The 20,939-nt window shown below is 47.8% G+C and overlaps 8 protein-coding genes across 8 annotated transcripts; 5 read left to right on the forward strand and 3 right to left on the reverse strand.

Moving 5' to 3' along the window:
- Nucleotides 1-2,124: 2,124 nt before the first annotated feature.
- On the forward strand, nucleotides 2,125-2,589 carry N7466_008521 (GFA family protein; the record flags this gene model as incomplete). Its single annotated transcript, XM_057167910.1, has 1 exon — nucleotides 2,125-2,589. One exon carries the CDS (start codon nucleotides 2,125-2,127, stop codon nucleotides 2,587-2,589), a length of 465 nt encoding a protein of 154 aa, XP_057018541.1.
- A 249-nt stretch (nucleotides 2,590-2,838) lies between these two features.
- Nucleotides 2,839-3,708, reverse strand: N7466_008522 (SDR family NAD(P)-dependent oxidoreductase; the record flags this gene model as incomplete). The annotated part of the gene is made up of 2 exons (XM_057167911.1): nucleotides 2,839-3,158; nucleotides 3,243-3,708. The coding sequence occupies 2 exons, from the start codon at nucleotides 3,706-3,708 to the stop codon at nucleotides 2,839-2,841; spliced, it is 786 nt and encodes a 261-aa protein (XP_057018542.1).
- Nucleotides 3,709-5,257: 1,549 nt separating this feature from the next.
- Nucleotides 5,258-7,081, forward strand: N7466_008523 (putative GABA permease; the record flags this gene model as incomplete). The annotated part of the gene is made up of 5 exons (XM_057167912.1): nucleotides 5,258-5,339; nucleotides 5,411-5,471; nucleotides 5,527-5,759; nucleotides 5,818-6,660; nucleotides 6,717-7,081. The coding sequence occupies 5 exons, from the start codon at nucleotides 5,258-5,260 to the stop codon at nucleotides 7,079-7,081; spliced, it is 1,584 nt and encodes a 527-aa protein (XP_057018543.1).
- A 1,619-nt stretch (nucleotides 7,082-8,700) lies between these two features.
- Nucleotides 8,701-9,380, forward strand: N7466_008524 (uncharacterized protein; the record flags this gene model as incomplete). Its single annotated transcript, XM_057167913.1, has 2 exons — nucleotides 8,701-8,896; nucleotides 8,962-9,380. The coding sequence occupies 2 exons, from the start codon at nucleotides 8,701-8,703 to the stop codon at nucleotides 9,378-9,380; spliced, it is 615 nt and encodes a 204-aa protein (XP_057018544.1).
- A 515-nt stretch (nucleotides 9,381-9,895) lies between these two features.
- Nucleotides 9,896-10,887, forward strand: N7466_008525 (GAF domain-containing protein; the record flags this gene model as incomplete). Its single annotated transcript, XM_057167914.1, has 5 exons — nucleotides 9,896-9,898; nucleotides 10,036-10,140; nucleotides 10,218-10,222; nucleotides 10,279-10,675; nucleotides 10,777-10,887. 5 exons carry the CDS (start codon nucleotides 9,896-9,898, stop codon nucleotides 10,885-10,887), a joined length of 621 nt encoding a protein of 206 aa, XP_057018545.1.
- Nucleotides 10,888-11,815: 928 nt separating this feature from the next.
- On the reverse strand, nucleotides 11,816-13,435 carry N7466_008526 (putative NAD+ kinase Utr1; the record flags this gene model as incomplete). Its single annotated transcript, XM_057167915.1, has 2 exons — nucleotides 11,816-12,309; nucleotides 12,370-13,435. 2 exons carry the CDS (start codon nucleotides 13,433-13,435, stop codon nucleotides 11,816-11,818), a joined length of 1,560 nt encoding a protein of 519 aa, XP_057018546.1.
- A 1,582-nt stretch (nucleotides 13,436-15,017) lies between these two features.
- N7466_008527 (putative exosome complex subunit Rrp46) lies at nucleotides 15,018-16,012 on the reverse strand (the record flags this gene model as incomplete). Its single annotated transcript, XM_057167916.1, has 4 exons — nucleotides 15,018-15,428; nucleotides 15,485-15,843; nucleotides 15,905-15,955; nucleotides 16,000-16,012. 4 exons carry the CDS (start codon nucleotides 16,010-16,012, stop codon nucleotides 15,018-15,020), a joined length of 834 nt encoding a protein of 277 aa, XP_057018547.1.
- A 1,285-nt stretch (nucleotides 16,013-17,297) lies between these two features.
- N7466_008528 (putative potassium/sodium P-type ATPase) lies at nucleotides 17,298-20,716 on the forward strand (the record flags this gene model as incomplete). Its single annotated transcript, XM_057167917.1, has 5 exons — nucleotides 17,298-17,548; nucleotides 17,614-17,740; nucleotides 17,795-17,889; nucleotides 17,941-19,828; nucleotides 19,886-20,716. The coding sequence occupies 5 exons, from the start codon at nucleotides 17,298-17,300 to the stop codon at nucleotides 20,714-20,716; spliced, it is 3,192 nt and encodes a 1,063-aa protein (XP_057018548.1).
- Nucleotides 20,717-20,939: the final 223 nt, after the last annotated feature.

Here is a 20,939-nt window from a genome sequence, read left to right on the forward strand (position 1 = left end):
TTTGATATCCATGGCTCTTCATCACGGATGGCGTCGGTACCTGACGACAAAGAGAAAAAAAAAAGTCTAGAACTTCAAAAACTCACCATTGAACCGTTGAGACCGTCAAATTCAGTCTCAGCCTGATTTGATCCACCAGGCTCCCAATTCCCCCACTGATTCGTTGCTGTACAGCATATGCCGTGTAATATTTCGGGTAGTTAGGCCGAGTTGTAACGGTCCAAACTCTGCCCACTTAAAGAGGATAAAACCACGCAGATGCAGATGCAATATATATGCACCTACAACTATTGATCAGCAATTTTTTTCTTTCAAAAATAACACGGATACCAACATGAAAGAGAAAAGAGGATTGCTGTCCTTTTTGAAAAGAGAAAAAGCTCCGGCCAGGCACCTGTGAAACCTCGATGACTGAGTTAAAAAAGGGAAAAGAGCTCAGGCTTAGTCTTCCACGCGGCTACGCCTGGTGACCACTCAACATGTTCATTCCAAGGAACAGAGACAAGAAGCCTCAAAAATCAGAAAAAGAAATAGGAAAAAGGAAAAAAAAAAAAAAAAAAAGTATGTGATATGTTCTCAGGTCTACTAGTATTCTATCGATCATTCACAGTCTCGATCGACTTTGAATGGCGGAGCTCGAGAGGGTAAGGGGGGCTGAAGATCTCCGACCAGGCGCGGTTGATCGTCCGGCGGTCATGCGTGAGATACAACCAGGTCATCCTGTGATTCGCACGCGTCCAGATCCATACTAGGGATGACGTCCTGCCTGCCGGGCATTGAGGGGCGCAATGACCACTTGGAGACCAGGGCGGGATCAATGTTTCCTGCACCCCCTCAACTTTCAAGGGAGATCCTATCTGACCATTCACCGTCGCCGCCGCTTTCAACGTTTCCAATCAGCCGACACCTAATCAACGAGCCAGGAGGGATGGATGCACCCCACTTCATTGGTAGAGATCTATGATAAATGTCATTAATTGCGCCTCTTTTATCCGCACACCTACATCGCTTGGGTGGTGTGTGGGTGTCTCGGAAGAGTGACTATTATTGAACCTCTCACCCCACCACACCACAGCTTGCTCGTACCCTCCTTTTGAGGTGTGAGTCAGAAGATAACTCCAGGTTGCCATGTTCCTGATGGGGCTTGGACAAGAAAGGAGGAGGATCATCGAGCACATCCTGGCTTCTGGCCGTTGAGTCGATCTGGATGCTCCGGCTTGCCCACTTTCGGACTCTGAAGAAGTTCATCAAGGAATAAGCTAATCTATGCAGAACTAGGTGATGCAACATGGGATATTCCCCTGCATGAGAGTAACCAACCCAGGTCTTTAATGCATATCAACACATCCTTTCTAGCTTTACCCCTCCCACTACCGTCATTTCAATCTGCGCTAGCGACTTGATACTGACTGTGTATGTCCACCTCCCGCTCTAAAAATTTTGCTGTGTCCACTCACGCAGTCAAACTAGCTTTTGATGCCGGCCCAACTGAGGATAGTCCTATATTCTTTCGTGCCCTGGGGCCGGAACAACCTCCAAAGCTGGCCCGGCGGACACATCCCTATTAGGTGAGTCAGGACTCTGTAAACTATGCCAGGCTCAGTACATCCACTATGAGCGCGTCGTAACAGGCCTGGTCTAGCCCCCTCCGTTTTGAATTTTTTCGAATTAGCCAATTTATCGCTAGGTTAAAGTAAAGAAGACGAATCTTGACGACCCTGTTGTCTTGGTTCAGAGAGGGTGACATGTCATAAGTTGCCACAATATCTCTTAAGCAAGGTCTCTGCCTATGTAGCATTTTTCATATAGCATGATGCACTTACTAGCCTCGATTGAGGTGGATCAGACTTGTGGTGTGAGTAAAATCTCCACCCGTCAAAGAACATCCAGTACGTAGAGCTACTTACTAGTATGTTTGCTATGTTCCTGCACATAGGGCTCCTGTCCGCGACATCAATATAGCCGTGTTGAAACTTGACTGGAAGCGGAGCTTACCCGCCTCGTGGACCCCGCAACCACATGTTCCACAACTCAAACAAACATTTGAACCCACCAACCACCAAAACCACTAAGTGCTAGCACTTGAGGTACCTAGTACCAGGCACCTGCACGAATTTATCAAAAATGGGAATGATAGCACGCTGTCAGTGCTCCAAAGTGCAGTTCACCACTCCAACAGACAGGCCACTTGCACTCTACGCCTGCCACTGCACCGAATGTCGCCACCAAAGCTCCTCTGCCTTCGGTATTACGGCCATTTTCCCCTACTTCGAGCTTCCAGAACACTTGTCCCATCTGGTCGGAACTTACACTCGAATCACACTCAGAGGAAGACATATGCAATGTCTTTTCTGTAAGAGCTGTGGTGCGCGGATAATGCATCTCATCCATGATACAGCACCTGTTCCTGGCGAAAAGCCAAAATCCACTTCAACTGCAAATGTGAAGGGGGGCTGTCTTGAGGGGCTGGACAAGGAAATGATGAAGGGAATTGTTCATATATGGACTAAGCATGCGATCGTGGAGATTCCCGAGGGTGCGGAGAAGTGGGACGAAGCCCCGCCGGTTGTGAATCCTCTGCAACGTTAATTATGACGGCGGGATAACATGTCGGCCAAATTTATGGTTAGTCCTGAAAGTTGAAGGCTAAATTCTCGACTCTTCGATATTAACATGCAAAGTCCCCAAAATACAGAATTATTGAACTCCCTATACTCCTATAGAGACGCAAAATCCAATCCATTTAGTCGCGCATACGTTCAAGGTTTATGTATTTGTATGAATTGAACATTGACACCATTGCAAAAAAGAACATTTGAAGGCTTGGACAGAGTCAAATTAACCGACCATTGCGGACCAGCCGTTGTCAGCGGAAATACAGCCTCCATTCACAATGCCGAATCCCTTGCCACCGGCCAAGTACAAAGACAGCTCGGCAGCGTCTTCCAGATCACAGAAAGGGAGCCCAATTGCTTGGAGAGCACTGGTACATCTCTTCATACCCTCCATATTGCAACCGGAGCGCATCGCGTCAGCGATGTTGGTGTTCATCGCACCCATCATCAAAGCGTTGCAGCGAATGCCCTTGTCGCCATAGAACGCAGCAGTGTTCTTGGTCAAACCAACAACACCATGCTTGCTAGCAGTATAAGCAGCGCCTAGAAGATAGTCAGCGATTAAAAATCTTTCAAAAAGAGAAAAACCCAAGAAGAGAGTTGGAAAGCAGAAAGATATTCACATACCAGCAGCACCTCCAGCCTTTCCAGCGATGGAAACAATATTGATGATACGGCCCTGGGGCTTCTCCTGCTCCAGCATATTACGAACGGCCAATTTGCTCAATAAGAAGGGAGCTGTCAGGTTGATAGCGATGACCCGGTTCCAAAGCTCTGGATCAAGGTCGGCAGCGCCATCAAATCTATCCATGATACCAGCGTTGTTAACAAGAACATCAATCTTGCCGAATTCCTGGATGATCTGCTCGAAGAGGGCCTCCACTTCACTTTGGCTGGTAATGTCGGTCTTGATGGCCTTGAAAGGGCCCTTGGTCGATAGCTCGGCCGAGGTCTGCTGCAGACGGTCTTCATTGATATCGCAAATCACAACATTAGCGCCGGCTTCGAGGTACTTGGTCGCGATGGCTTTTCCCAGGCCACCTGCACCACCGGTGACGAGGCATGTCTTTCCAACGAGGAGTTGTTCTGTCATTGTGGAATATTGAGGTTTGTGTGGAAAATTATCGAGATTCGTGGCGTGGCATGGATTTTAAGTACTAGGATTCACGTTAATGACGGAAGACATCGTATCCGGATTCCGTTGCGATCACCTTCTTGTATTCTCCACCTAGAGGTCCGCACTTTGCGGGTCAATTAATTGGCTTTGCGGCAACGTCTTGGTTTTGATTTTCTGCTCTGGTGCTTACTTCCTGCCGCTTTAATTGGACCTTAACAGTGACCTTTGGGAATTCCGAAATTCCGCCTCCATTCTACATAGTACTACGCATGTCACCTCTGGGTTCTGGAATGAAACCGAAATCTTACACGCATACTCTGTCTTCTTCTGCTATTTATTGATAAGCTGCGCAGGGATGCTTGCCTCGCATGTCATTATTGATATGCCTAATCTGCCGCCGGATGACCGGACTTACTACATAGTACAGTAGGCTGTGGCTGTGGTAAATCAACCTGGTGTACTACCTACTTCTTGCATAAATGTACATGCGCTTGCGATGTTCTTTTTCAGCATGTAATCGCAAGTGCTGTGCAACCCTTCAATGTTAATCTCAAAACTGTGTGCCAATTTCCCTTATAAACATCAACATGGAATGTATCAGTTGAGAATTAACAAAATATGACAATGGAAGCACATTGTCTACTACTTAAACCTAAAGCAGCGGCAGTTCGAATAGGGGAACCCCACTTAGAAGTCCCCACGTATACCGAGAAGTTAAGTTGCGGCATCTTGTTCAGTCTCTCAGTGGCTGTCGTTGAGAAATGCGTATAGGATGCGTATAGAAATCGTATTCGTTTTTTTGGCCGGAAGTTTAGTCTCCCGAAGCCCTATGCCCTAGCACCTAATCTGGCAAGACCCCTTTAGTACAGTCGAACGATCCGGACCAACGCCAAAGACCATCCGATTGGGCTTATAGCGTTAATCTTCTAATAGCCTGATTACATAGCTTCATTTTCATAATCGAAGCGTAAATCGTCAGTAATGAGATCAATTGTCTGTTATCACCTATGAAAAATCCAAATCCAAATCCAAGAAACACCAAGACCCTCTCTTATCAGTGAAGACCGCTCAAGTCAACGAAGCTAAAACAACAAGGGCAATCGCAAGAGATACCCACGCCTTTCCCAAGAAATTCAATCTTCTTATTACCCAATTCCCACGACAAGTACCCCACGAATTGATATCGAAACTGAGGCCCAGCTCTCTCGAACAAATGACAGACCCTGCAAGTGCAAGCACGCTTATCGGCGGTCTCGAAGCGCCCCCGCAAAGAAGCCGACAAAGTTCGCTCCCCGCCCGAAACTGACACGAGCGGCTCCACTGCCGTCGCGCAGACCTTCTCGAACAGGAAGGTCAGTCGGTCAATCTATCTTATCGTCCCTACATCTCTCCATGGGGTTTGGCACAGAGCATGGGGAATGTACGAGCGACAGTGCCATGTCTCGAATATCTTAAGGATGGCTTTCGCCCGCCGGGTGAAAAGTTATAGTTTGCCGTGTCAACTATAGCGCTGCTTGCCGCAAGGATGTCAATCAACGACGAGACGCAGGTGTTTAAGGGCACCACAAGCGAAGATGTTCGATTGGAGAACTTGGGTTATGAGCAGGGTGAGTCTGTCATGTCATTGGAAAGAATTGGCTCCGAAGTTTGTGGGATACGCGCTGATACCTTGCTATAGAGCTCAAGCGTTCCTTTGGTTTGCTTAGCATGATTGGATTCAGTTTTAGTGTCGTGACATCGTAAGTGCTGTCTGTCCAGGGACACCTCGCAACATAAGCTAACCAGACGACCAAGATGGACGGCTCTGAGTGGGGTGTTCATTGTCGGCGTCACATCCGGTGGCCCGCCAGTCATGATTTTCAGCTTCCTTGGTGTCAGTATTTTGACGCTTGCTGTTGCTATTCCGATGGCAGAAATGTGCAGCATGTTGCCCGTTTCTGGTGGACAATATTCGTGGGTTGCTGCTCTCGCTCCTCCAAAGATCGCTCGAGGGTTATCATATATCACTGGATGGTTTTTGCTTGTTGGTATGGTTTCATTCTTGGTATATGCTTTGGAAGAGAAACTGACTTTATTGATCGCTAGGTGTCCTGGCAATGGGCGCGACTAATAACTCTATTGCATCAAACTTCGTGCTGGGAATGGCGAACCTGATATTCCCGGATTATGTTATTGAAAGATGGCAGACTGTTCTCGTCGCCTATCTCATTGCCATCCTTTCTGCAGCTGTCAACCTTTGGGGATCGCATCTCCTGCATCGCATCTCGAAATTCATCCTGATTTGGAACGTTGGCTCTTTTATAATCGTCACCATCACGCTTCTCGCTACCAACGATCACAAACAATCGCCCTCCTTCGTCTTCTCGGAGTTTGAAAACTCAACGGGTTGGGGTGCTGGAATGGCTGCTATTATTGGTATCTTGCAGGCCTGCTTCGGAATGTGCTGTTACGACGCGCCTTCACACATGACGGAAGAAATGAAGTCTGCCTCCAAAGAAGCCCCCAAGGCTATCGTCCTCGCAGTTATTCTTGGCGCCGTCACAGGATTCATCTTCCTTGTTACCCTTTGCTTTTGCATCGGCGACATTACATCAACCGCCAATAGCACCACTGGAGTGCCTGTGATTCAGATCATCTACGATTCTACCCGCAGCAAAGTTGCAACTTGCATTCTAACTAGTATGATAACTGTAATTGTTATCGTTGCCGGAAACAATATCTTGGCCGAAGGCTCCCGCTCTGTCTATGCCTTTGCCCGTGATAATGGACTGCCATTCTCCAAGGTCTTCAGTAAAGTCGACACCAAGACCCAGGTGCCCGTTAATGCGGTCCTGCTCACTCTTGTCGTGCAACTGGCCTTGGATGCCATTGAATTTGGTACAACAACTGGCTTTGAGACAGTGATTTCAATCTCTACCGAAGGATTCTGTCAGTTCTCCAATCTTGTCTCCAAAATTCCAAAACTATCGCTAACACTAATTCAGATCTATCCTACGCTATGGCGCTCGGCAGCAGATTGCTCGGATATTTCTCCGGACACGTCATCAAACTAGATGGCCCATACGCCTTTTCCGTCCCCGTCTCCATTGCACTCAACGCCATCGGACTTTTATTCTTGCTATTCGCTTCCATCACCTTTAATTTCCCGAGTACCTACCCAATAAACCATGAGTCCATGAACTATACTAGTGCTGCCGTTGGGGTTGTTGCACTTCTTAGTCTCATTACATGGATCACGACTGGAAAGAAGAACTTTACAGGCCCAGGTGCGGTCAGTTTCTTGAGCGGGCATAACACCACTCCAGAAGCGACACGGCCTGTTCAGGAAGTAGAAGAGAAAAAAAGTTGAGGGATCTATCCGCGCAGCCGAAGCTGAATCATGTACCACTATGGAATTTGACTGCCACAATAATATTACCATTGCGGACTGACCGCGCTTTTCCATAGACCCCAGCACTTCTAGTCCTGTCGGCCTACATTGCCTGGTTTATCAGCCTGAGACCTACACCGTCAATGCAGACAGCGTTTTTTCATTTGAGTGGAGCCTTTCTTGGGCATGAACTAATTTCCCGCTTTCATTAAAGGTATAGTATGAGACCTGAATCGTCAGACCGACAAGCCAAGGGAGTATACACGTAGAGTAACTAACTGACCATCGCATGTCATGCTTTGAAATATTACCCGATGAACATGTCAGTGATGCAATCTGTGCTTTCCAAATCTTTGACTGGTTCAACGTGTCAGTTTAAAAAGCGAGATTGATCTGCAAACCACTCTATGACTGGCACGATCTCACGATTACGCCTCGATGTCCATGCCAATCATCTTATGGGGTGAAGCATATGTGGCCATGTGCATGCTAGTTTTTACAGCAGATCTCGATGTGCATCAGTCTGATCTCATAGTACTCCTACGGAGTATTCTTAAATAAATCCCCAGATTTTTGCCATCGAGTTTTGCCATTTGACGTATCGTGTTACCCCCCAAGACGCTAGTCATGCACGTGTCCGTTTTAGCGGAGTCGATGGCAACTCCCCTCGCTTTCCCCCCCACAGAAAGATCGCTTCTCGTCCATTCCACAGGTGGATAACAGAACCATGGAGATTTCGAAGGCAAAATGTAGAGACGATCACTGATTGCATTAGCCGAACACGAATCACTGCTTCAGACGGTGATGTCAAAAAAAAACAACAACACAAACCCGTGGAGCGCAGTACAACCCCACCACACCAAGCCCAATGCAAAATGACGTGCCCAAAGTAAAACAACGTGGATTTTTTGGATGAGCGCCCGATGATAGATCGCAGCAAGGATAGACTGTCAACTAAGTAGCGGTCTAACCTTGCGGCCTCAGGATCTCATTAAAGATCCGGCTGGATGCCTCTGGAGTCAAAGGAAGGGGCCTCGAAGCGGGTAGTGGAGAATGGAGAATTAAAAGAAAGAAGTTACGCACCAATCGTGAATGGGCTTCGAAATCCACGGGGCTGAAATTTCCAAGTGAATCAAATTTCACGATGTGAATTCAGAATGCATGCATTAGCTCCTGGACTTTGTGGGATTGGCGGTATGACGAGCTGATCCACCAATCAGCTTCTCGCATAGAGCTGATCATCGCACGATGCGGTGTGTAGCATGCCCGAGATAGACGATGTGCGAAGAGAATTTGCTCTAGAAAGCAAATGCAAAGCGCTCTTTTAAGCTCCGAGTTTCGTACCCTTTTGGCATCTTTTACCTTGCAGCTTGATGTTGTGCTACCACACTCTTCCATCAAGAAGAATACTTATCAAATCTAAAGGTCAACTGAGGGTGACGGTATAGAAAACAACAAAATAAAGGTATGTGATAGCTTCAATCTGTTCATTTGAATCCTCAGCTTTTCTATACATCTCTGGAGTGAATCATGCATGTGTACCCATTTTATCTTTTGCTATAAATCATCAGCTAAACCATCCGAATCCCAGTATCGAAATGATTGCCTGTTTCGTCCTGGGTAGTGTCCTGGCCTATGGCCTGGTCATGGTATTCTATCGACTACATGTCCATTCACTAAGCAAGTACCCCGGACCCTGGCTCGCCGCAGTCACAGGTCTATATGAAATGTATTTCACGGCATGGGGAGCCGGGTCTTTCGAAGATGAGATTGATCGAATGCACCAGATATATGGTAGATTTTACCCTCCCGATCCTGGTCAATATCCAACCTACCTGACTCATGCTAATGCCACACAGGGCCCGTGGTGCGCATAACACCAGATGAAGTGCATATTCAGGAGCAAAGCTATCACACCAACTACGCCGACGGCTGGATCAAAGGCACCAAGGGACTCGAGACTGGTCGACAGCCCTCCGCAAGAACAAGCCAGCATTTCCAAACAAAGAAGAGATCAATCTCAAGGGCTAGATCAATTCTCCAAGTGGAAGTTCACCAGATCATCCGTGGCCTGGTACAAAGACACCAGCTACACCGCGTGTTCGGTTCGCCATTCCCACCCTTCATCCCTCTTCCAGGTGTTAGTGGACTCGCCCGAAGCGATCCGGAAGAGAGTGATCTAGAAGACGGGCATTATAGTCTGGATCGATCGATTGGCCCGGCAATACCGAACCAGTCCCAGGAAATGTCTTTGATAGCAGGAAGCCAAGGTTCCTGAGACCCAAAGCCAATAGCTAAGCGCCGCAATTGACGCAAGTCGGAGTCAAAATTTGCCCGTCTCGAGTCATGGGCCCCGCTTGGAGCCGAGATGTCCACGGACAGGAGATGGAAAGTTTGACATGGCACACGGTTCAATGGCTTTTACCCCGCAAAGTGTGAAAGGCGAAAAGTGCTGTAAGCGCCTGCGATGTGATTGAGGCGCTTCCAATCCCGAAAGTACAAAAAGAAGAAAGATTCTTTGTCCCAATTTCGAGAAAACCTGACGCGACCAGGATCGGATTGGCTGATGCCGAGATCCGAGTAAGAATCCAACAAAGAAAGAAATGGCTTATTGGCGGGAAAGAGATGTCAAAGGAAAAAGCACGGTCCCTGCGGAGCTCGTCCGATTCTCCACCAAGAACTTCGATTTGAGATTTCGATTTTCTGCCCTTTATACTCGCGAGTCGCCATTGACCTTTTTCTCTTTCACTTTCTTCTTTAACACCCAATCTCATTGATTGATCATCCTTCACAATGGTATGTGCATATCCATGGTGGGGGAATTTTGCCCGATCTGCCGCCTCTTACCCCCCTGCATGTTTCAACAAGCGCGATCGCGATCGCTCAAGGAACAATCTCCAACTTGGATCTGACGCTAACATCGACAATCCCAGCCTCACGCCGATGCCTCATACTTCTTCCCCGGCTCTTCCAAGGCCGATATCTACCAGCAAGTGCTAGACCAAGCAGAGGGTCTTCTCTCAGGACAACGCAATTGGGTAAGTCTTCGATCGCATCCATCATGCCCAACCCCGCGGATACTATGTAACATGTCGCTAATCGATCCCGACAACAGGTCAGGTAAGCTACTACACAGTGCTCCAATGCACATCGAACAACACACTAATCTACCCCAGCAACCTCTCTAACGTCTCTTCCCTTCTCTGGCACGCCTACGCCGCCCTCCCCGCCCCCTCCTCCTCCGTCAACTGGGCCGGCTTCTACATCCGCGATGACAAGTTCCCCGCCCTCGCCTCGCCCATCTCCTCTCCCCCTCTCAGCGGCACAGACGGCGTCCCCGGCGTAACAATCTCCACCACATATGCCTCCCCCGAAAACCAGGTCCTCCTCCTAGGCCCCTTCCACGGCAAGCCAGCTTGCCAGGAGATCCGCTTCGGCAAGGGCGTGTGCGGCACCGCGGCCGCAAACCAAGAAACTATTATTGTGCCAGACGTCAACGAGTTCCCGGGACACATTGCTTGTGACGCCGAGAGCCGGAGTGAGATTGTTGTTCCGATTGTTATTCGTGGAGAGGTCAGTGACTAACCCCGTTCTAAATCGAAGGATATGTACTCTTTATGCAGAGTGCAAATGCATTTAAAGCATCGGTGCGCTAACATATCTCGGTAAATTAGACTGTTGCTATTATTGATATCGACTGCACTGAGCCTTCTGGCTTCGATGACGAGGATAAGAAGTACCTTGAGCTCCTTGCTGAGATCTTGGGTAGAAGCTGCGACTGGTAGTTGGATTCATCTCCGACATGGCACGAGAACATGTAATGCTACGTTATATGCAGGATACGATTGATATAGTAATTATGGATTTGGATGAGACAAAGCTGAGATCAAAGTTTCATCAAAGTTGGAATGGATGTATAAGACCAGGTCAGTAGTACCTAGTACCTATGTTTCCAAGGTTGGATCGGTTTATGAAGATTTATTACGTCGAGGATAGATACGTGGGAATATAGACATGTGAAAAAAAAAAAGAGAAAATACATCTATCACGCATTCAAATTTGTCAAATCGATAAGTATTCGGGTTAAATCCGATCAACAGCATGAATGCACAGGCTTTTATTTAAGGAACCCTGGTTAGTTAGAGCTTCCACTTTGTATGAAACGTACTAAGATCGGCGTGTGGGGGTAGCGCAACCCTGAAGGATTTAAAGTCTCTGCCAAGCTCAATCCTTGGAATGTTATACGTTTGCGCAGATTCACATCAGCCTAAATGGTTCAACCTTGGAAATACGAACGTAGATATTGAAAGCCGGTTGTTTTGAAACCCCCGGTCTGTATGAATTCATAGAGAATATGTCTAGCAAAGGTAATCCATCTGGTAACCGAGAAAGTCAGGGTACGATTCACCTCTGCAATCAAAGGTAGCGACTGTGTCAAATAAGAATGATGAGACACCGAAAAGCAACTATGTAATCTCCGAGATGACATGTGGGAAGATGATGTAACGACCGCTAGACTGTCACAAAATACAAGAGCAAAGAAAGATTGTGCATCTTTATGTGAAATGGTAGGGCGAAGTTGGATCTAGAATGTATCGTGAAACGCCGATCAGACGATGGGGCAGGCATATGCGGTCATGATGAAAAAGAAGAAGAAGAAGAAGAAGAAGAAGAAGAAGAAGTATAGGAGTGGATATGAGGTGTGTATTGCGGTCACATGTTGAGCAGGCTCATCTGTCGACGCATGGGGTTGGGAGAAAAGGAGTCGCCATCTTCGCTAGGGCCGATGCCGCTATCGGTGCCGGCAAGTCCAGTGTCCGTGTCGATGTCCCATTGTTCATCTTCGCCGTCGCCGCTTATGTCTCCATCCCAGCTTTTTTGGACGGCGCCACGGGTATTCCAGCGCAAGGCGCGTTGGACACTTGTGAACCATTCGCCGCTATCGGATACGACAGTTGGGAATGGGTATTGGCTGGCTTCGACGGTGACATAGTCGCCTTGTCGAAGCTCGATGCGGCCCTTTCCATCGAAAGAACAGTAAGCGGTGGATCGGGAAGTGTTGGGAACTGCAACGCGGAGCAGGTGGGAGTCGGAAAGAACCATGGGACGGAAGGAGAGGGTATGAGGGCAGATCGGGGTAAGGAGAATTCCGGGAATAGAAGGGTGCATAAGGGAGCCGCCAGCGGACAAAGAATAAGCAGTAGAGCCTGGATAATATCAGTTAGATGAAAGCGATGATAAGATCGGGGGTGGGAGAAAAAACTTACCAGTAGGCGTGGAGAAAATGCAACCGTCGGCTTGGACCACAGTCAATAACTCGTTGTCGGCATATAATTCCAAGTTCGACACATAAGGAGATGGCCCGCGGTCAATGACTACTTCATTGAGAACCTCGAACTGCTCGCCCTCCTCGACTGCTCCAACTTCAGCGCCCTTGCTCCGATCTTTGCGGAATACCGTGCAGGTGAATCGCATGCGCAGATTGACACGCATGCCGATATCTCCCATGACGCCATTAAGATGGGATCTATATTCCTCGAACTCGAAGTTGGTGAGGAATCCCAGACTCCCCAGTGAGAAACAGAACACGGGCGGCACGACCCGTTGGAACAACCATGAGGTAAACAAGACGGTTCCATCGCCACCAAGCGTCAGAACCAAATCGAATTTATCCGGTGACGTCCAACACATATCTGGGGTCCAAAATTGTAGCATCTGTGCGAACCGTGGTTCCTTCTGAAGTAAGCCCGGCGTATCGAAGCGTTTGGAATTCCGTAACTTTGCATCGACATAGACGTTGACTCCCACATCACTTCCGTATCGCGGGGTAGATAGTAGCCATTCGGCGAGTTCCCGCGTCAAATGTACGAGGCTGTTGTCACGCGCCTTGGTCACAATCATAATATTTCGAACCGCGCGCTTGATTGGTCGGCGTTGTAATTGTTTTGATACCTCTCGAACCCCCGTTGCGGTCTGTACTAATCGCGAATGTGACAACCATTCATCATCAGCGATTTCCTCGAGGACTTTTTTAATATTCACGGCGTCGTCGAAGCGTTGGTGGAAGTAACAGGGCGACTGTAGAACCAAGCGAGCGGTCGCTGGGGATCGTTCCACATAGCTGCTCAGTTGCAAGTTGGATAAGGCTGCCGAAAGTCCTTGGGAGGATGATAACCCTTGGGATGACGCATTGCTAATACGGCGCTCTCGATCTTCTGAATCAGAATTTTGGTTGGCATTACTACTGGCGACGAGGTCCGACCAGGAATTTGCTGAAGACGAGTTTTGTGTGTTGAGGCCGGGAAAGGAGGTTCGTGAAGCAAGGGCCTTCATGATGGTCTGGCGCGGGATGCAATCGGTGGAGAGGGTCCTGTGCTGCTGTTGCGGGCGACGTCCGGAGATAGAATTCTGGCGAAGTCGGCGCAAAGTCGAGGAAGGTAGCGACCTACCGGCCTCGTCTTGTGTGGAATCTATCTTGCCGGGAGGCAGCGCGTCGCTGCGAGAGGTTGTGGGGGTAGGGTCAGATTGAGGGGGGTGTGTGTCTGAGGCTAAATATGGATGGCATAATCACGGAGTAGCGCAGAGCGCCGACGTTCGATGCGGATGGGGGTGGGGCGGTAGCTGGGGACGGACTCGGAGTTAGGTGAGACGGGGATGACGGTAGTGGGTCTGTCATCTCTTTTTTTTTTGCGAACTGTGCTCTTCCCACACGGAGTTTATTAACTCCACGGCCTAGTACTCCTCAGCCATGATATATGTCTCTTCAGATTATCTCGTGGCTGCCTGTCTTCTGAACAATTGACCGAAAGGAACTTCAAGTCGGGGAAGTCAGGGGTGGGGGTCAAATAACACTTGTCGAGGCTCATCGCTTGTAGGCAGTGCCACTTTTTGTTCACTGGTTGAGAGATAGTAAGATCCCATTACCGTTTATCAATATTTCTGGTTTGTTTGGCCATCGTACTCGAGTGAGATGATTCGATCATATTCAGATCTTCCCCGGTGAGGGTATACTTGAACTGAAGGAGGCAGCCCTTCGACACACATATGTTGGATGGGACTGCCATTGAGCTGGAACATCATCGTTTTTACAGCACAGCTTGGCCAATATTCAATGTTAATACGAGTAACGAGGTACTAGTAGGTAGTAGGATGTGATGTAGACAAGGGAACATTTCGCATTCAGTGATTTTTATCATTGACGCAAAAGGTTACCTCATTGTGATATAACATTGCAAAGTGCTATCTATAACTTCCTCTGCATCCAACCATGGTCCACGTACAACAGAAGAATTTCAATTTAGACATGTGAACTGTGGGGAATAGCAAGTAATCATGATTCAAATCCACTTGAAAGCTAACGGAATAATAAGGATAAATGGGTGTCCAGAATCTTGGAATGAATTTGACTACAGCATTTGGGCCCACAGGATACGGTGATACCAGAAGTACCCAAGTAGTAAACTTGAGTGGGATGACAAACCAACTCTTCGGCCAGTTTATTGTCACACCCGAATGCGTTATAACTATTTCCACTCCTTTGTTGCTCGGGTCGATAATCCCCCCGCTTTCCCCCACCCTCGACGAGCTTACGCCCAGTGCGACTGTGGTCATGATCCAATCCAGCAACATCAACTCAAAAAAGGGACCACAGTGAGTAATCTAGGGAGGGGTGTGAGTGATTTCCTTGCGCATGCAGTGACGGTCAGGTGATGGGCTCGGATGTGTGACGCAGCCACAAAGCTGTCACATTTTGACCGCCTCGCATGGTGATAGCGAATGAGGCCCGTAGCCGGAGATAAGGGATCATCGTAATGGGTAGTAGTAAGCAAGCTCATCACTTGCGACTTCGATGTTTTGTCGGTTGGCAGCCATGCTTTTTAAGTCCCCGGGAAAAACGACGATAAGATGCACTGTCTCAAATCGACTCGATCTTCCAGTTGTAGTCGCGGTAGAGATGGTCTTCCACCGTCTCACGAACGAATGCACCCAGCTGAGCACTGTCGGCTCCGCTCATATCAATGTCACCGTCAGCGCCAGAGGTAGAAGCTCCCTCGCAGATGGATGCGGCTTCCTGTCGAACCAATTCCCATGTGTCAAAGTCGAACCGGCCCAGGCTTTCATTCATGAGCAGGTGGCCCTTCGAGGAGAAAGACAGGGCGTGCAGTGACGCGGCAGCTTTGGCGGCAGCCGGCGATGGGTCACGAATAATCTCCCCAGACTGTGTTACACCGAGCAAGGTAGTAGCGAAAGTCATGGACAAAGGAATGGCAGCGGAGATCAAAGCCAGTAGGGCGGCATGAAGGAGAGCGGGAAGAAGGGTGATATACTGGGTTTATTAGCCTCTAGTCCCACCAGCTAACAATAATGAAGGATTTAACTCACCGAATCACCGCGTTCTGTGGCTTCACCTCCCGAGATTCCCAGAGTGATGACCACTCCGCGGCGCGGGAGTCCCTTCTCGCGTCGGAGGATAACTGTGCTCAGGACCTCGCGCAAAATTCCCTCCACAGACTTTTCACCCACGCCAGGGGTAATGTTTCCAGGCTTCACAAAAACTTCAACAGTGGCTTCTTCGGGTTTAAGGGCGTCGCGACGGGCTGGAAGCTCGATGGGTCCATTGACAGCACCGAGCACAGAGTAGCCGGTTGCAGGGCATTTGTAGGAGGCAGAGCCATCCACCCGGTTTAAATTGTCAAGAGAGGCTGTGGGACCGACCATGGTGGATATGATATGTGGGAAAACTGAGAATTGAAGCTAAAGAAGATGCCAAAGGGTTGGGTAACGGGTTTGTAGGGGAACGACCTTCAGTGATTTTTTTGAGCGGGTGCGGGCCGGTCGTTGATTGGTCAACCTCTATCCCGCGATTAGTTACATTAGTTAACAGATTCATAATATACTTGGATACAACATTGAATAGATATGATCTGCGTTGTATATTAGTTTTTTAGAGGAAGAAACCCTTGGAATGCTTTTATAGGCTTTATTTCTTCCTTGATGCTCATATATTTTAAATATTGTTGTTAGCTTGAGATACTTTATAAATATGAACTTATTAGTATACTTTTCAACAAAGCTTTATTATTGAATAGTAAGAGGAAAGGTAATTCAAAGGGTGGTGTAAATAATGTTACATACTGTCCTGGCAGTTATAGCATGGAAGCCTGGCTAGCTTATGAGTCTCAGAGTAGAGAGACTGAGGCTGACGGCTGGAGTATGGGATATGCGCGCTTTTTTCCGATTTTTGAGCCCCCGGAGGTTTCACCGCCCCAATTTTCACCGCCCTTCACTGCAGTTCCCCCTACATCAGTCACATGACGTGTCTTTGACTTGCGGTGTGAATCGTGACAATTTGACAGAGCAAACACGTTATTTTATTAGTTCAAACAACAAATCGACCTTTGAATTACTTTATAAGTTATGAATCTATTCACAAGCATCTGCGGGAGTAACTGGTAGATAATAAGGACCTCAGAAGGCAGAAGTCAGAATTTCATAAGATATTATTTCCTTCACACCAGTAAACCTTTGGAATACATCAGAAAGTAATTCTGCTAATATTAGATTGAAAAGAGTATCCGAGATGCCGAGATCTTGGAATGTGGCGATGCAAGATTGGCAGCGCAAATGCAGTCATGGTCCGAGTCCGACTGATGGACTTATCAGAACCATGGATTTTCAACTTTCCACCTGAGAACACGAAAGCAAAACTGGTTTATCTCTTTGAACGCAAAATCTATCAAGAAAAGATATCCATATGCCTTCGTCCTTTTACCCCCACAAAACCCCGGATTCAAGGCCAGATGGATCATGGAAGCAAGGATGATCACACATACTGATGGCTTTCACCCCATCAAAGCGGCGCCCAATCAACGCGGGGTCCAAGACACGCCTGTGAGCAAGCGTCGCAAGCCAACAACCCGATGATACCAGCCAAGCATTTGGACTGATTTGCCCCAATGATAATCCAGATCCAAGAAAGTGACAAGAGATACCTATCCATACCCCCTCTTTTAAAGAGAGACCCCTACGTATAAATGCATTATGCAATCCATGCATCTCAATGCTATAAAGAAACACTTTCCTACTCTAGTGGTTATCACTCACTTGGTTGCGATAAAGGATACATCTAGCTAGATTACCTAGATAGTGGATATAACTCCATTCACCTCTTTCCTTTCCCGACTCCACCTTTTGAATGGGCATAGAGAACACCCCCGACGTCGAGGAGACGACGGAACCTCCTATATGTGGCTATAAGGAGTCTCTTTCCATTTCCCATTCAAATGGGCCAAACACCCTAAGACCTGAGCTGGTTGACCACAAATACGACCGACACGAGAAGCTCAATACCCCCGCAGACCACGGCATCCCAGTCTATGACCGACTCAAAAATGCCCATCTTTTGGAACCAGCCGACATCGCTTCGTTCCTCCAAACCGACCTGCAGTACGTAGAAGAATAGGGTGAGATTTAATTTGCAATTTATTTTTATTGATCTCCTTTCTCTATAGAAATGGCCTCTCCACCAACGAGGCGTGTCTGCGCCTCCAACGAGATGGTCCAAATACCGTCCAAGAAGTCACGGGCGTCTCCGTCTGGGGGATACTATTAAGACAGGTATCAAACAGCTTGACAATCGTAAGTTCATCACAAGAAAGATATTTCTAGAGACTTGTGATACTGATTTGAAAGGTTCTCCTACTGACCATGGGCCTGTCCTTTGGCATCAATGATTATATCGAAGGAGGTGTCATTACCGCAGTGATAGTCTTGAACATCATTGTCGGGTAAGTCAGATAAGAATGACCGGCCCGTATCCAGTGTTGACGATTTCAAAGATTCTTCCAAGACTACCGCGCGGAAAGAACCATTTTGTCTTTACAACGTCTTTCGGCTCCAGAATGTAAGGTCGTTCGAGAAAACCACATAACGTCAATCAAGGCACAAACTTTGGTCGTTGGAGACATTGTACGTCTCGCAGTAGGGGACATTGTTCCTGCGGACATAAGACTGTTCGATGGAATGAATATCTCTATTGATGAAGCACTCCTGACTGGCGAATCCCTTCCCGTCCTCAAGACTCCCTGTGAAACCCTCGGTTCTCCGGATACTCCCATCGGCGACAGGACCAACATGGCGTATTCTGGCTGTAGCACCACCCAGGGTCGAGCCATTGGCATAGTCGTAGCGACGGGAATGAAGACGGAGGTTGGAAAAATCGCCAAACTGCTACAAGACCAAGATGATGAGAGCACGAAAGTTCATTCTCGGCTTTTGAACAGCATCAGCTCGTCTGGGAAGAAGATTTTGGGCTTGGTGGGAACTCCATTGCAGGTCAAACTGAGCAAATTTGCACTTTTACTCTTTGCACTTGCTATTCTGTTGGCCATCATCGTATTCTCAGTCAATCTTTGGGATGTTCAGGGCGAAGTCCTCATCTATGGCATATGCGTCGCGGTTGCAGTCATTCCTGAATCGTTAATCGCTGTGCTCACCATTACCATGGCCGTCGGCACAAAGGCCATGGCAAAAGGAAATGTTATCGTCAGGAAGCTACAATGTCTTGAGGCCGTCGGTGGCGTGACCAATATCTGTTCAGACAAAACTGGTACCCTCACACAAGGGAAAATGGTCGCGCGTGCGGCGTGGATTCCGGGTGCTGGAACACTGACAATACGTCAAATTACCGACCCTTATGATCCTACGAGTGGAATTGTACAGCTGGATGATATTAACTGGAATTCAAGCCATCCCATTGAAGACCATCCTGCATTGCATAAATTCCTCTCCGCTCTTTCACTCTGCAACCTCTCGGTTCTACACCACCAAAATAACGTCTGGACTGCGGTTGGTGAACCAACTGAAATTGCACTTCATGTTTTGGCCATGCGGTTTGACTTTGGAAAAGAAGCAGTAGTCAAGGAACGCCGCATCGCACTTCGCACGGAGTACCCGTTCGATTCTGCCATCAAAAAGATGACAGTCGTCTACAGTAACGCAAGCGAGAATGTGAATGAGGTATACACGAAGGGTGCCCCAGAAGTTATCCTCCCATCTTTATCCATCTCCGACAATGAGAAGCATATTATTCACGAGGCAGCAGATCGAATGGCCGAAGAGGGCCTGCGGGTTCTGTGCATAGGCATAAAAGAATCGCCAATTAAACAAGACGACGCAGTGTCTACTCGCTCAGCTGCCGAATCAAATCTTCAATTTGGTGGCCTGGTGGGACTATACGATCCACCTCGTATTGAGAGCGCAGCAGCTGTGCGCAAATGTCAAATGGCCGGGATTACAGTGCACATGCTCACAGGAGATCACATCAAGACTGCGACAGCCATTGCAGCTCAAGTGGGTATCTTAGATCGCGTTTCCCTTATCACACGGCCAACAAAGTTGATCATGGCCGCCGATGAGTTTGACAAGTTGTCAGATGCCGAGATTGACGATATCGAGGACCTTCCCCTCGTGATCGCCCGGTGTAGCCCTGCAACAAAAGTTCGCATGGTTGAAGCTATGCATCGCCGTCAAGCGTTTTGCGTTATGACCGGGGATGGGGTCAACGACTCACCTGCACTCAAAAGAGCCGACGTGGGTATAGCCATGGGTAAAAACGGAAGTGATGTCGCAAAGGAAGCTGCGGATATGGTTCTTACCGACGACAATTTTGCATCCATTGTAAAAGCTGTCGAAGAGGGCAGACGATTGTTTGATAATATCCAAAAGGTTTGAACTCTAAACCTACATACGCATACACTTTCATCTTATCGCTGACGAAAACAGTTTCTCATGCATCTCCTCATATCTAATATTGCCCAAGTCATACTTCTTCTCATTGCCTTGGCTTTCAAAGATTCTGGTGGGAACTCGGTATTTCCATTATCTCCTCTTGAGATTTTATGGGCAAATCTTGTCACATCTTCGTTTCTAGCCGTCGGCCTTGGCCTGGAAGAAGCCCAGCCAGACATCATGTACCGACCACCGCACAATCTACGCATCGGAGTCTTCACCCGCGAACTAATTGTTGACAAAATGATCTACGGGACTTTTATGGGATCGTTATGCTTGGTAGCATTTGTATGCGTTGTGTATGCCGCGGGGACGGGGTCCTCAGATCTCGGAGATGGATGCAATCAGGAATACAACTCAACGTGTGACACGGTATTCCGAGCCCGAGCTACAACATACGCAACTCTAACATTCTTATTGCTGGTAACAGCATGGGAAGTCAAAGACTTTTCACGGTCTCTATTCAGTATGGATCCAATCCGATGTCCACAGCGTCTTTCAATTTTTCCCACGGTTTGGCGAAACCGTTTTCTCTTCTGGGCTGTTATTGCTGGTTTTGTTATTGCATTTCCGGTGATATACCTTCCTGTGATTAACCAGCTTGTGTTCAAACACCATGCTATCACTTGGGAATGGGGTGTTGTGTTTGGATGTACACTTGCATATTTGGGGTGTGTTGAGAGCTGGAAAGCTGTTAAGCGTGCTTTTGGCATTGGAAGTGGAAAGTACAACATTCTTAGCTTGGAGGATGTTGAGGCTAGAGTTGGATTGGATACGCCGACTTTGGTGTCTTCCAGTGCCAATGCGAGTGTCGATTTGAAGTGAGAAGCATTTGAAAGTGAACTTGTGGATTATCGATTCAACATCGATGAAGGCTCACATTTGAAAGAGTCCCACACCAACCTCGCACTTTGTTTGTGTGTTTTCTTTTTCTTTTTCGCGATTCTTGCGTTTTTCTTTTCATATGTTGCCCATTAAATTGTTCTTATATCCATTTACTTCCAAGGTTTCTTAAGTGGATAGGTATGTTGGGCCCAATGCTATTTAT

This window comes from Penicillium verhagenii (assembly GCF_028828195.1).
Source record: "Penicillium verhagenii strain IBT 33310 chromosome Unknown utg000008l_segment0_segment0, whole genome shotgun sequence".
Lineage (NCBI taxonomy): Eukaryota > Fungi > Ascomycota > Eurotiomycetes > Eurotiales > Aspergillaceae > Penicillium > Penicillium verhagenii.